The 15,597-nt window shown below is 41.3% G+C and overlaps 2 protein-coding genes and 1 long non-coding RNA gene across 6 annotated transcripts in view; 2 read left to right on the forward strand and 1 right to left on the reverse strand.

The window, feature by feature from the left end:
* The window catches only part of LOC119123981 (1-phosphatidylinositol 4,5-bisphosphate phosphodiesterase gamma-2-like), a 168,650-nt gene that overhangs the window by 134,522 nt on the left and 18,531 nt on the right, over positions 1–15,597 (reverse strand). For all 4 annotated transcript variants that reach the window (XR_005098154.1, XM_037253489.1, XM_037253488.1 and 1 more), the window contains one exon: positions 8,149–8,298. Coding sequence is in view for 2 of the 4 variants with exons in the window: in XM_037253488.1 (XP_037109383.1) it covers positions 8,149–8,298 (150 nt within the window). In the remaining 2 variants the exon portion in view is untranslated. The remainder of the gene's footprint in view (positions 1–8,148; positions 8,299–15,597) is intronic.
* Positions 1–15,597, forward strand: part of adat1 (adenosine deaminase tRNA specific 1) — a 525,603-nt gene that overhangs the window by 63,009 nt on the left and 446,997 nt on the right. The window lies entirely within an intron of this gene.
* Positions 1,636–5,079, forward strand: LOC119124130. The gene is made up of 2 exons (XR_005098196.1): positions 1,636–1,720; positions 4,448–5,079. It is a non-coding gene; the product is annotated as an uncharacterized LOC119124130 (long non-coding RNA).

Here is a 15,597-nt window from a genome sequence, read left to right on the forward strand (position 1 = left end):
CTGATAAAGACAATGCACAGATGGTTCCACCCTAAATTCAAAATCCTGAGGCTGTACACAAAACAGAAATAAGGGGGGTTATGGACTACTGAGTGTCCAGAGCATTATCCAGAAGGACACAACAAGTCTCCAAGAATACATTTGATGATTAGACTGCAGGGATGACTTACTAAGTCAAGCAACAGGAGCCCAGTAAGGAGAAGGAGACCAATGGACTGTCATGTAAAGGCAATCTCTGCATGGGATGGTACCGTCAAATTGTAGAAGTGACTGACATTGACAAAACATACCGGTGGCTGGTAAAGACTGGACTGAAAGATAGCATGGAAGTGTGAATCATGGCAGCATAAGAACAAGCTTGTGTTTACAAGATCAGTCGGGCTGGGCTCTTCTAGATCAGACAGGATCCCGGGTGTAGGCGGTAAAAAGAGAACGGTACAGCATATCACAGCCGGGTGTAAGAAGCTGGCAGACAAGGCATACATGGAACGGCCTAACGAGGTAGCAGGAATAGTGTTCTGGAATATCTGGACCAAATATAGATGTGAGGTCAGAGAATCAAGACAGCAGACATCTTCAAAGGTGGTTGAGAACAGCCAGGCCAAGATTCTGTCGGACTTCCATATCCAGACTGACAAACTGGTGATAGCAACAGCTGGAAAAAGGAGCATGAGAAGCTGGAGAAATATAAAGGGCTGAAGGAAGAACTGGGGAAAATAAGTAACCGGAAGTAACCGTTGCGCATCAGACTTTGCAGGAACCTCGCTTGGGATCTCAACAGCGGACCATTGTTCTTGCAGCAAGATTTCTTTTTGGTTTTGGTTTGTTTTCATTGTTCGGGAACTTTGATTGAGGAGCGATCTCGTCGAGGAGCGATCACGCCGAGGCTTCTTCCCTGTCGGGAGGTCGCCGAGCCACCAGACGTCGGAGCCTTCCGGCGCCATCGGCTCCGCGGCCGGCGTCGGATTACGCTCCAGCGACTCCAGACCCGTGGCCGCCACCGGGGTTCCCCCCCGGCGCTATCAGACTCGCGGCCGCATTAGGGTCCCACTCCAGCGTTGCCGGATTCGCGGCCGTCGCCGGACCTCGAGCCAGAAAAGCTGGACCCGCGGCCGTTGCCGGACTTCGTCCCAGCAACGCCGGACCTGCGGCCGTCGGCGGACTGCGTGCCAGCAACGCCGGACCCGCGGCCTTCACCGGACCTCTAGCTACCTGCGCCGGACCAGCGATCATCCCTCCAGGAGCCTAGCCAACACCAGGTACCAGGAGGCCAGCTACCACCAGGCCCAGTAGGCAAACGCCATCAGCCCCAAGAGGACACCCACCATCAGGCCTAGTAGGCTAACACCACCAGCCCAGGAGGAGAGCTACCATCAGGTATTGATTGATAGCCGGGATGGCCATGAAAGTGCTTCAGAAGGATATGGAGGAGCTGAAGTTATCAATGCAAGTGATGTCTTCAAATGTGGAAATCATAATGAAACAACAGGCCATTATAACAGAGCTGATGGGAGGGGTGAAGCAGCTCAAACAATTAAACATTGAACAAAATAAGAAAATTGTCAGCCTGGAAATTAGATTAGACAATTTGGAGCAGTACTCAAGAATGAGCGATGTTATCATCAGTGGTCTAAGGATCAAACCACGGAGCTACCAGCAGGCTGTGAAAGGCCTTGCTTCAGAGGATAATCCTGAACATGAGGAGACAACAGAGGAGCAGGTAAAAACTTTCCTCCAGAGTAAAGACATCGCCATTGACATTGTCAATATTGAGGCATGCCACACTCTACCAACTAAGAGTCTAAATGGTAAGCCTGTCATACCATCTATAATTGTCCGATTTACAAACAGGAAAAGTAAGATAAATCTGCTCAAGCAAGGTAGAAAACTAAAAGGCACGAACGTGTACATTAATGAACACCTCACCAAGAAAAATGGTGAAATAGCTAAGAAAGCAAGAGCTCTTAAGAAAAGCGGTAAAATACAGTCCACTTGGACTGCTGGTTGTAAGGTGTTCATCAAACCTGTTGGGGCAGCAGAAAGTTCTCATGGTTTCTGCATCAGTGCCATAGAGCAACTTAAGAGGTACGAAGGAGACTAGTAACCTGTACATCTTTCTGTTGAACCTCAAGTTGTGGTACCTTTAGATCATGGAATGTAAAAACCTGGTGAAATTATCAACCCACCATGAATAGTACTGACAAATGCCTTTCATTTCCAACTGGTGTGTTTAACAAACAAGCACTGATAACTGAAAATGAAGAACTTGATTTGAAAACATTTGACTTCACTGACCATAAGGGATTTGACATAGAGAACAATATTGATCCTGAGAATAACTTCTTCATCAACTACACTCAAAGGAACAGCAAATACTATACTGTAGAGCAATTTAACAAGAATGTGACAACAAATAGAGCATTATCAATTATACATTTTAATAGTAGGAGCTTGAAAGCAAACATCTCTAAGATCAAACAATGTTTAAAAGATATGAATAATCCGTTTACTGTAATTGCAATATCTGAAACCTGGTTAAAGGGAGATCAGTCTGAAAAGATTGACATAGAGGGGTATGAGAGTTATACATTAAATAGGAAGGTAAAAAGATGTGGAGGAGTTGCTCTATTCATAGATAAAAACTATAAGTGTAAGATAGTAAGAAGTATGTCTCAAGCAATAGATAATATCATGGAATGTATTACAGTTGAAATAGAAATGGAATCATCTAAAAACATTCTGGTGAGCTGTGTATACAGATGTCCAGGTTCATGTATTGAGACATTTAGTGAATTATTATCAGGAATGTATGAAAGAAAAATCAATACGAAAATGGTGTACGTCTGTGGCGATTATAATATAGATCGATTGAACCCACTTCAGCTGACTCCAGTAACAGAATTTATTAACTTAATGTACAGTATGAGTCTCTACCCTGCAATAACCCGTCCGACTAGAATTACATCTCACAGTGCCACAATAATTGATAATATATTTACAAATGTAATTGAAAAGAAAGTCAAAACTGGACTGATAATAAATGATTCAAGCGACCACCTGCCAGTGTTTGCAGTGATCCAGGACTGTACAAAGAAAAAAAAGGATGCTATAACTTTTAAAATGTGTAGAATGAACTCTGGTAATTCATTTAACTCATTCAAAAATGATCTTTTAACACAAGACTGGAAAAAGGTATATGTGGGTGATGTAAATGAAGCCTACAACACATTCATGGCCATTATATCCGAACTTTATGACAAACACTGTCCTCTTGTAAAGAAAGCAGTTAAACTAAATTCGGTGGAAAAACCATGGCTGACAAAGGGAATCTTAAGTGCTTGCAAGAAGAAAAACCTATTATACAAAGATTTCTTAAAGATAAGAACAAAGGAAGCTGAATTAAAATATAAGATCTACAAAAACAAATTGATTAAAATAATGAGAAACAGTAAAAGGGACTACTATAGCAAGATACTGGAGGAAAACAAGAGTAATACAATAATAACATGGAAAGTGTTAAATGAGATTATTAAAAACAGAACTGGAAAGCCAGGATATCCTTCTTACTTTGTAAACAGTAATAACATAACTATAAATGATCTTACTATGATTGCTGAGGAGTTTAATGATTACTATGTTGGTATTGGGCCTACTTTGGCAGAGGAAGTAGCAAAAAAAGGGAGTACAAGTGACCTACTTAAGGATGTACCCATAGCCGAAAGTATGGTTCTAAGGGGAACGAATGAGAAGGAAATAATAGAAATTGTTAGAGAACTTAAAGGTAAAAAGTCAACCGACTGTAACGGGATAGATATGTCACTTGTTAAAAATATTATTGAATGTGTGGTGAAACCCCTTACACATATCTGCAACCAATCTCTGACAAATGGTGTTTTTCCGAGTGAAATGAAAACTGCTAAAATTATTCCGATATATAAAGCTGGAGACAAACATATATTCTCAAATTACAGACCAATATCTCTACTCCCACAATTCTCCAAAATATTAGAAAAAATATTCTATAAAAGGCTTGATGATTTTATTACAAAACAAAATATTCTGTGTGACCAACAGTATGGATTTCGGAAAAATAGGACCACCACACTAGCTTTGTTAGATTTCGTAGCTGAAATAACTACAGCTATTGAAAATAGACGATATGTTGTAGGTGTTTTCTTGGATCTTAAAAAGGCTTTTGATACTGTAAATTATGAAATACTGTTAACAAAACTTGAAAGATATGGGATACAAGGTATGTCACTCACTTGGTTAAACAGTTATTTATCAAACAGGACTCAATATGTGCAACTTATGGACTGTAAATCAAAACTACAGCAGGTAAAGTGTGGGGTTCCTCAGGGCTCAATATTAGGCCCCTTGTTATTTATTTTGTATGTCAATGATATATGCAAGGTCTCCAGGTTACTCAAGGCCGTAGTTTTTGCAGATGACACAAACCTGCTTTGCAGTGGGGAGGACCTGGATCAACTACTGGATACTGTGGGAATTGAAATGGGAAAATTACAGAGTTGGTTTGATACAAATAAACTAACACTAAATTTAAGTAAAACAAAGTATATTATATTTGGAAACCGTCCGACCAACACAGACAAAATTCTTACAATAAATAATATAGAAATAGAAAGAGTAAATGAAGTAAAATTTCTTGGAGTGCTTATAGATAATAAATTAAGTTGGAAACCACATATAATGTATATCAAATCAAAAATTTCAAAATCACTAGCAGTATTATATAGAGTAAAAGACCTTATAAATCAGTCATCATTATATTCCTTGTACTGCTCCTTCATACTCCCATACATTATGTACTGTGTGGAGGTGTGGGGCAATACGTACAAAACAAACACAGATCCAATCTTCATTCTTCAAAAGAAAGCAATACGACTTGTAAATAATGCTGATTATAGAGAACCATCTAACCCTCTCTTTATTAAATTGAACTCACTGAAATACAACGACCTAGTCGACTTTAAAACCATCCAACTCATGTACAAAATAAAAAATAATCAATTACCAAACAGTATCCAGAGGTTGTTTGAGTGGAGGGAAAGTACCCATTATTTAAGAGGAACACGTATGTTTAAAAGAGATTTGGTGAGAACAAACTTAAAGTTACATTGTATAACAGTTAGAGGTGTGGAACTATGGAACACCAGCAGTGACGAATTAAAGAACTGTAGTACCTTACCTAAGTTTAAAAAAATGTATAAGGACAAAATATTGACGGGATACCGTAACATGCTGTGAAGTTGTTTAAGTTGCTTTTGTATTTTAATGAGAAAATATATAGTATATATATATATATATATGTATATATATATATATATATATAAATATATATACCGTAATTTTCGGACTATAAGTCGCGGTTTTTTTTCATAGTTTGGGTGGGGGGGCGACTTATACTCAGGAGCGATTTATATACATATATATGGGTTTTTTTTCACTTTTTTGGGCATTTTATGGCTGGTGCGACTTATACTCCGGTGCGACTTATAGTCCGAAAATTACGGTATGTATAAAATGTATATATGTTTTTTTTTTTCTTTAATATATTGACTATGGACAATTTCTTGACAGAATTAAATAGAAACATGTAGTTACATGGGGTAGAGTCAGATAAGCTTAGGCTTCCTTCTACTCCCTTTTTGAACAAATATGATTTTACGATAAAGGAAAATTATAATGCAATATCTTTTTTCTTTTATATTCTATTGTACTATGGAGTTATCATTTTTCTGTATTTTTATTTTTTTCTTGTATTTCTTTAATGTTCGAAATAAACGTTTTAAAAAAAAAAATAAAAAATAAAATGTAGAGTGTAAAAGCAAAAGTGGTTCCACTAGTGATTGGGGAGTAGGTACAGTTACCCCCCTGCTGGATGGATGGCTCTAGCCCAGGGTTCGGCAACCCAAAATGTTCAAAGAGCCATATTGGCCCAAAAATACAAAAACATACCTGTCTGGAGCCACAAAAATCTAAAAGCCTTTTATAATGCAACATAGACTGTCAATACATAAGTTGTATGCCTACTATTGAAATAATTTAAAACAAAATAGTGGTATCAATTTGATCATTTCTTCTTGCGGCCCATTAGCGTTCACGTACCTGCATACTAACAGTGCTGTCTGTTCGATATCGGTCACGTCACACAACTCATCCATCACAGGCAATTGAGAAAAAGCTGGAGCTGAATTGATGTCCTTGATTTGCTGATCGGTGATATTGTTTGTGCAGAGAGGCATGTCTTTAATTTTCTGAATGATCTCGGTTTTGTTTTTGAAGTCCGAAAATAGGCACTCTGATATTTTAATGAAGGAATCCTTCATGTGCTCGCCATCGGTGAATGGTTTTCCGCGCTTTGTTATCTCCGGGGATACAACAAAACTTGCAGCAGTAGTAGAGTTTGGAGATGCAATCCACTTCTTGAAACTGTTTTTTCGGTCCTCAAATTTCTCCACCAGCACTGCAATTGCACCTTTCCTCTCAGTTGCAACTGGGTGATCGGCAGCAAATTTAGCATGCTTTAGGTGAAAATGTCGCTCCAAATTCCTCTTGTTGTTTGACAACTTCTCATTGCAAATCAAACATGCAGGCAATGCTTCAGCATTGGCAATGAAAGCAAATAGTTCAGTCCATTCTTTCTTAAACCATCTGTTCTCATCAGCAATCTTTCTCTTTTTGCCTTTTGAATCCATGGCCCATCACTCACACACCTGTTTGTTTACAACTCACCTTTGCTGTGTCGCAGGCTATGACACAATTTTGCTATTTGGCATCGTTCTTAAATTCGGTATTTTTAATATAGTATTTACAACTACATACATTTTTACAGCACAAGTATGGTTGTGTCGTGATTACCATCTAAAAACCATATTTAAAAAAACAACAACAACAAAAAAAAACCATATTTGTCCATTTTCACGCATTTTTGCAAAAACTCTAGGGAGCCGCTAGGGGCGTGCTAAAGAGCCGCGGGTTGCCGACCCCTGCTCTAGCCGATACTAGCACCTGTGCAGAACCCTAACACTAACAAACCAATTTGTGTTTTTTTTTCAATTATGAACTGTCACGAAATGGAGCAGGGCGACCAAGTGCAGCTTGGACCAGGGTTTATTGGAGAACTCAAAAGGCAAACTGACACGACTTAACAAAACAATAACTTGAGTGACTGACCGGGACGTGAAACAAGAAGGCAGCAGGACATGACGACAGCAACAGGAACCAAAAAGACATCGTGACATTAACACACAACACACACGCACACACGCACAATGATCCGACCGGGAGTGACACACAAACAGGACGTAAATACAAGACAGGTAACAAGAGGCAGGTGAGAATGATCACACTAATCATGGGCACACAGGAGGGGAGGGGCGAGCACAGACACACGGACAGAAACCACGGACATGAGCACACAGGAGGGGAGAGGCGAGCACACAGACACGATCGGGGACGAGTCATGACACTAACGTGTGCAATAACTGACCCTAATTCTATCGTGAGCCACAACAATGCAATGTGAGGTTCTACTTAACCGTTTAAGGCCTAAAGCGCCTGGCAAAACACACCTCTAAAACCTAAGGGCGACTTTAGAAGCACTAGTCCGTTTTGTGTTCACAATGGTGAACACCGGTGTTGTTTTATGGGTGCTCATATCGCTGAAATATTAATCAGGGTAAACTGCACATAAATAGCAACATTTTGCCCCTAAAACTTGAGACAGTACAAGTACGTTTTTCAATAACCTATAAACTTGCCCTTTTTTCCATTTGTATCATGATTTTTTTTACGCTGATGAGCTTGATGGGTTTGTCAATGTTAACACTGGCAACATGGTGGAGAAAAGAGAGAAGCTATGTGGTAAAGAGGCAGCATTTGGAACCTATTAGTGTTTGTAACATCAGACAGTGAGTAGCAAACCTTCCACTACAAAGTATGTTTCGAGGCTGTTGAAACAAAAGTGGATAGTAATTATGTATTATATATATAAAATATATATACACACAAATGTTGGGGGGTGAATAGATGAATTTGCAGGTGCCGAGTTTCAAGTATGCTATCATTCACTGTATATGCACAAGGCTATAACATTTATTATTCAAATATAAAAATCATACTCACCTCCCAGACTTAATGTGTTGAGAACAAACTGTGAGCCATAGAAGATGGTAAAACAGGTGCTGTCGTCATGTTTATCTTTGCCATCTTTGAACCGTTCAAAGTCTTTAGAATTTCTTCCAGGGCGAACCTCTCGGATCTCAAATAGATCCACTGAAACACAGAAGGACACACTTCCAACAAACTTATAAGGATCTATCATTGCAATTGTGTAACATGAGTAGCCACATTTAATGACTCAGCTTTCTCAACCACTGCTTAAGTTGTGCCCCCTTTGTGATGCTGTCAATTACAAAGATAAAAAAAACATAAAATAACATTCTAATTACTTTATCCAAGTGTAAAAGGCTAAAAGCAAGTCTTTTTTTCACTAGTCAGTGCGTCTATCACGTCAGCCAGATCAGTCTGTCAGTTAGAATAGCTGTAGTACCGTAATTTTCGGACTATAAGTCACGTTTATTTTCATAGTTTGGGTGGGGGGGGCGACTTATACTGAGGAGCGACTTATATGTGAATTTTTATGCAAATTTTCAAAATTTAAAAAAAATAAAAAATAAAAAAAAAGTTAAACTGCGATAAACGAACCGCGATGTAGCAAGGGATTACTGTAATTTGAATTTCAAGTGACGTCAGTGGCGCGGCGCGGTGGTTGTTTACATAAAGGACAAAGATTCGATCACGGGATGACGAAGATGACGAAGGGCCCCACGTACTACCGGCATCATTGGCGGCTTTGTTTGTAAGTGACTCGGAGGACGAAGAGTTTGAAGGTTTTAATGATTTGAAGTGACACAGAAGGTTTGAAAAACTATTATGGCTTTTACGCACGCCCGGTCCTACTCTACGGAGCTCTCTTTCACTTCCGTGGATTGAAGTCGGGGGCCGGCGCTCGGGCGGGTGGCTGTCCAGGGACGGTGGATGGGGCTCGGACATAGCTTTTACGCACACCCGGTCCTACTCTATGGAGCTCTCTTTCACCTCCGTGGATGGAAGTCGGGGGCCGGCACTCGGCCGGGTGGCTGTCCGGGGACGGTGGATGGGGCTCGGACATGGCTTTTACGCACGCCCGGTCCATTTCTATGGAGCTCTCTTCCACCTCCGTGGCTGGAAGTGCCACCTCCGGGGATGGAAGTCCACACCGCCACACGGCTGGAAGTTGACGCCGGTGCTTGGGGCCGTGTGGTGGTGAACTATTTATGTTATAGTTATTTGATATATTTTGTTTCGTATAGCAACTTGTATATGTTTTTATCGTTACAGTTCAGTACTTGTTGGCTCGTTGAACTCTTGTTTTGTTAAATAAAGAGACGTTTACCAAAACCACGTCTTTCCTTGTACTTTGTTAACGCTATAATATAGTTATATACTAGATTTGTGGAATAATGACGAGGCTGACGTCAGGGCGCACGCGCGGCGTTGTTGACAAAGGACGAGGAATTTGATCGATGGATTTAATGATTTGGAGTGACACAGGTGGTTTGATAGTATTGTTGTTTATATGATAGTTATTTGATATATACTTTATATATCGTTATATGGGTCTGTGGAATATTTAGAACAGGGGTCACCAACTCCGGTCCTCAAGGGCGCCAATCCAGCCTGTTTTAGGTGCAGCCCTACAACAACACACCTGATTCAAATGATCAGCTCATCAGCAAGCTCTATTAAGGCTGATAGCGATCCTGATTATTTGAATCAGGTGTGTTGTTGTAGGGCTGCACCTAAAACAGGCTGGATTGGCGCCCTTGAGGACCGGAGTTGGTGACCCCTGATTTAGAATATTTAGACGTCAGCGGCGCTGCGCATACGCGGCATCGTTTCCATAAAGGACGATCGATGGATTTAATGAATTGGAGTGACACAGATGGTTTTATAAACGTGTTATTTATGTAATAGTTATCTGACTAACTCTGAATGTTACGTCAGGCCCGTTCTCAGCTCTTGTTTGTGTTTATGTCATTAGCATACCTATCGTTTAGCCTGTTGTTGCTCGTTCATGTCTGTTCTTGGTGTTGGATTTTGTCGAATAAATTTCCCCCAAAATGCGACTTGTACTCTGGAGCGACTTATATATGTTTTTTTTCACGTTATTGTGCATTTTATGGCTCATGCGACCTATATTCCGGAGCGACTTTTAGTCCGAAAATTACGGTACTCAGGGCTGGGCCATGGAATAAACAGTTGATGCAGTTATTTAATATATAAATGATAAATATATCACCCGGCCACAAAAACAATTGGTTGATTTCAATGAGGGACCAGCGGACCAATTCCATGATTTTTGTAGAGGAAAAATGCAGCGAAAGTGGAAGGCTTTAATGATAGTTTTAGACAAAAGAGTACACCACCCTTAGGCTTGTTAGACATGTTCTCAGATCACATATGCTGGGTGTGTTAAGAGTCGGGACGGGAGAATCCTGGCACCTTAATAGTGTGCAAGAAAGGTGCACAAAATTGACTTCAGCGCAAGTGAGAAAATATGCCCTTTAATACCGTATTTTTTGGACTAAAAGTCGCTCCGGAATATACATAGGTCGCATTAGCCATAAAATGCACAATAACGTGAAAAAAAACATATACAATTCGCTCCGGAGTATAAGTCGCATTTTGGGGGAAATTTAGTCGACAAAATCCAACACCAAGAACAGACATGAACGAGCAACAACAGGCTAAACCAGGGGTGGGCAAACTACGGCCCGCGGGCCACATCCGGCCCACGGGACCGTTTAATCCGGCCCGCCAACCCTGAATTAATTGTATTATTAAACATTTTTTTTTGTCATTTTGCCTGCAATGACTGCGTTTCCCCAGTAGATGGGGAACCGCTCGCCTGCGCATTTACTACCGGAAGCCGTGTCAGAAAGCTCGGTGCACACTCACAAGTGCGTGTACGTACGTACTCAGTAGTACGGACATGGCGCGCTCGCGCTCTATTTGTATCAGTCCCGAATTTAGAGCGTGGGCTGTGACGACAGCATTCTTGTAATTCGCTCGCTGAGCTTTCAGATACAGTTTGACGCTAAAGCCACCCACAAACCTTCCCCTGGAATCCTTCCATTAAAATGAGTGGCCCGAAGAAAAGAAGTGAGTGCCGAATGTTAAAAGAGTGGCCAATTTGGCTCGATGTACGCGACGTGACGTTCAGCCACATCAACCCGTCACAGATCGAGGTAAACGGATCTCTCCTAAGAATGGCCACAACAATTTTTACTCCAGACTATGATGCACTAGCAAAAAAGGGAGACCAACAACACTGTTCCCACTGAAAATGAAGGGGAGGCTCTCAAGTTTGTTGTAAAAAAATGCATTTTGAATATGATTTGTACACATAGCAGGGATTGAAACTAGCGACCATTCTCATTTTCAAACAATGCAGGATGCTCAAGGACATTGATGCACCCACCACCTGTTTGCGACTAATCTTAACCTGTAAAGTTCTTAAGGCTTACTTTATGATGATATATTTGGTCAGAATGTTTGCTGTTTGATGTGATCTCATAAGATAAACATTTTTCATTAATCTGACCTGCAGGCACTGAAGTGATGGAGACTGTTATTCATAATAATAGTGTCGTATTTTATGAGAATCACTGATAGCAGTTTTTTAGTGATTTTTTTTTTAATGCATAATAAATGCATTTGTTTTCAAAAAACTTGTTTGGTTATCCATGCTTTACTACCTACTAAAGGCCAAAATCTTTTATGCAATGACCTTTACAGGTCGCTTATATTACTTCACACAAACACTACGTCCATCTGCTCCTGGTTCGGCCCTCCGGTCCAAATTTAGAACCCAGTTCGGCCCGCGAGTCAAAAGGTTTGCCCACCCCTGGGCTAAACGATAGGTATGCTAACGTGACGTAAACACAAACGAAGAGCGGAGAACGGGCCGGACGTGACATTCAGAGCTATTCAAATAACTATTACATAAATAACACGTTTATAAAACCATCTGTGTCACTCCAATTCATTAAATCCATCGATCGTCCTTTATGTCAACAATGGCAGGGTGCGCGAGGAGTTGGACAATCTGCGCAACTTCAGGAGGGTTAAGAAATCGCCTCATGCTCCCAGTCGTGATAATGACTCTAGCTAAAGCCAACACTTGTGGAAAAACAGTTAAAAAAGATCAAGAGGGAGAAACTTGAAATGGCCTCCACCTGCAAAATCAGTCCTGTTTTGGGGACCATCCCGTTGTTGCCCCTCTAGTTCACCTGTTGTTAATTTCATCAACACCAATGCAGCTGAAACTGATTAACAACCCCCTCTGCCACGTACCTGACCAAAACCTTATCAGAAAAGTCTAATTGAATTCATGGCATACCCTGATAAAAAACTGTTCCTTTAATTTTTTTGAGCAGTGTATATTGTAGCGTTAACAAAGTACAAAGAAAGACGTGGGTTTGGTAAACGGCTCTTTATTTAACAAAACAAGAGTTCAACGAGCCAACAACTACTGAACTGTAACGATAAAAACATATACAAGTTGCTACACGAAATAAAATATATCAAATAACTATAACATAAATAGTTCACCGCCACATGGCCCCAAGCACCGGCGTTGACTTCCAGGCGTGTGGCGGCGTGGACGTCCATCCCCGGAGGTGGCACTTCCAGCCACGGAGGTGGAAGAGAGCTCCATAGAATAGGACCGGGCGTGCGTAAAAGCCATGTCCGAGCCCCATCCACTGTTCCCGGACAGCCACCCGGCCGACTACCGGCCCCCGACTTCCATCCACGGAGGTGTGTAAAAGCCATAATAGTTTTTCAAACCTTCTGTGTCACTCCAAATCATTAAATCCTTCAAACTCTTCGTCCTCCGTGTCACTTACAAACAAAGCCCCTAATGATGCCGGTAGTATGTGGGGCCCTTCGTCATCTTCGTCATCCCGTGATCGAATCTTTGTCCTTTATGTAAACAACCGCCGTGCCGCGCCGCTGTCACTTGAAATTCAAATTACAGTAATCCCTTGCTACATCGCGTTTTCACTTTTTTTTGGGGGGGATTTTGAAAATTTGTGAACAAATTCACATATAAGTCGCTCCTGGTAATATCAGAAAACCATTATTTTTGTAATAGATTAAGGTCAGGGTTAGGATGGATGGATGGATGGATGGATGGATGGATGGATGGATGATGATTCACTAACTGGTTTGGTTTGTAACGTTAGAGAATAAGGGAAATGTTGATCATTGTTTTCCAAAGTAAAAGCAGATGTTCACAAATCTCTTATTTTGATTAAACATAATATAAGTCTTAAAATTAGCAGTTCTACATCTCAGGTTACGAGGCAAAACTAATCAGAACACAGAAGACCAAAACTGTGAACCAAACGCAGCGACAGTACCAGTCGTAAAAACGTAACTAGGGTGGACTCACGGAGCTCCGTGGCCCACATCCACTACAGCGGGAAATAGAAGCTCAAGGGAAGCTGGATGCTACGCTGCACCAGCTAGCTTGCAACTCTTCTCGACTGGCTACTAACACGTTGCAGGATTGCTTCTGAGACAGTGATCATCTCCTCTGTCCAACAAGTGCCATTCTCTCTGTGGTTGAACGTTGCTATTATTTTGACACTTGGGCAACTGGCTGGTTGGCCAAACATTTCATTATGAACAAGAATTAATCACCTGATGGCTGATCAGATGTTGAATGGCTTTGCAGAGTCTATGGGGCACCTTCAAAATAACAGCAAAACAGAAGGATACGGACAAAAAACATTACATAAGCAAGTCCATTTCCTATAGACCTACATGGCCAAATGAGTAAACCCAAGAGTATTTTGGGGCAACTAAATACTCACATAAATTCGTGCGGCCCCGTCTTATACATAGTATGTGGACATATAGTATGTGGACTTTAACCATCCATTCATTTTCTGTACTGCTTGTCCCCATGTGGGTCGCGAGCATACTGGAGCCTATCCCAGCAGTCATCGGGCAGTAGGCGGGGCACACCCTGAACTGGTTGCCGGCCAATCGCAGGGCACACAGAGACAACCAACCATTCACTCTCGCACTCACACCTACAGGCAATTTAGACTGCTCAATTGGTCTACCATGCATGTTTTTGGGATGTGGGTGGAAACCGGAGTACCTGTCAGACTTGGATCAGGGAGAGAACTCGATACTGAGTGCAAAAAAACAAAAGCGCCTCAAAAGGAGGGAAAACACGGTGGCAAAAACAAAACTGAAAAACACAGAGCTTAGGCTTGACAAAAAGGTATCCTCAAAACTAGGTTCTCTAAGGGGTATCTTTAACTCACGCGATCGCTGGTGCTCAAGACGGGACAAGGCGCACTGGCACAAGACAAGGGGAAGACACTGGCTAAATACACACAGAAGGGTGAGGACACAGGTGCAGACAATTAGGACCAAGGACTCAGGTGCACACAATTGGGATCAGGGAATACAAGTAGACTGACGCACAGAGGAAGGACCCACGAACTGAAACGAGAGGAGAGTTACCAAAATAAAACAGGAAGCGACAATACGACAAAGAGGACAAGACAACAACAACCCACAAAACATGACAGCATGACAGTACCCAGAGAAAACCCATGCAGCCACTGGGAGAACATGCAAACTCCACACAGGGAGGGCCGGGGCCGTAATTGAACCTGCAAAGTCTGAACTGTGAGGCGGACGTGCTAAACAGTGGCCACCATGCCACCGTGGACATGAACATTTTACGCAAATACTTCAATGCAATGAAGTTCTTTCAAGGATACTTGAATTTTCATATCATATTTAGACATAACATTTTGGAGAAAAGTCATTGTGTTTGTCAAGCAGCTGACAAATGACGCTAATTAGACTGAATTGAGTCAGCTACACGTCTCACCAGTCCCCAAAAAGTCACATGCAGCTTGTCACTCAAGCTGCCTCGACCTGCTTCAACCAAAACATGTTAATGAACCCGATTGGTTGGGTAGCCCCAGTGACCATGTGACGTCACACGAAAAACAACATTTGGCCAATCTGTTTTAAACAATATGAACCAGAAAACCCAAACTGAAACCTAGTTATGGGGCAATTCTTTTTCTTCATCAAATACAGTGGTACCTCTACTTATGAACTTAATTGGTACAGCGGTCAGGTTTGTAAGTAAAAACGTTTGCAAGTAGAAGCAATGTTTCCCATAGGAATCAATGTAAAAGCATAAAATGCGTGCCGGACTATCCCAAAAGTCACACTTTTTGCCTGATTACTCTGTGTAAAACACACAGAAAAGCAAAACAAGTTTTAGTTTTGCTTTTTCAAAACTTAATAACAAAAAAAAGACCTAACTTTGCTTAGAGAGGTTCTAATTTTCTACAATTGCTAAAAATACCCCCAACACAGAAAAAGTCAGGATAATAAATTATTGTGTGCTTCCACGTACTCCTTGCAATGTGCTCACGTACTCGACATTACGTTTTGGTGCAATTCAATTGAACACTTTTAAGTTGT

Source organism: Syngnathus acus, chromosome 6 (genome assembly GCF_901709675.1).
Source record: "Syngnathus acus chromosome 6, fSynAcu1.2, whole genome shotgun sequence".
NCBI lineage: Eukaryota > Metazoa > Chordata > Actinopteri > Syngnathiformes > Syngnathidae > Syngnathus > Syngnathus acus.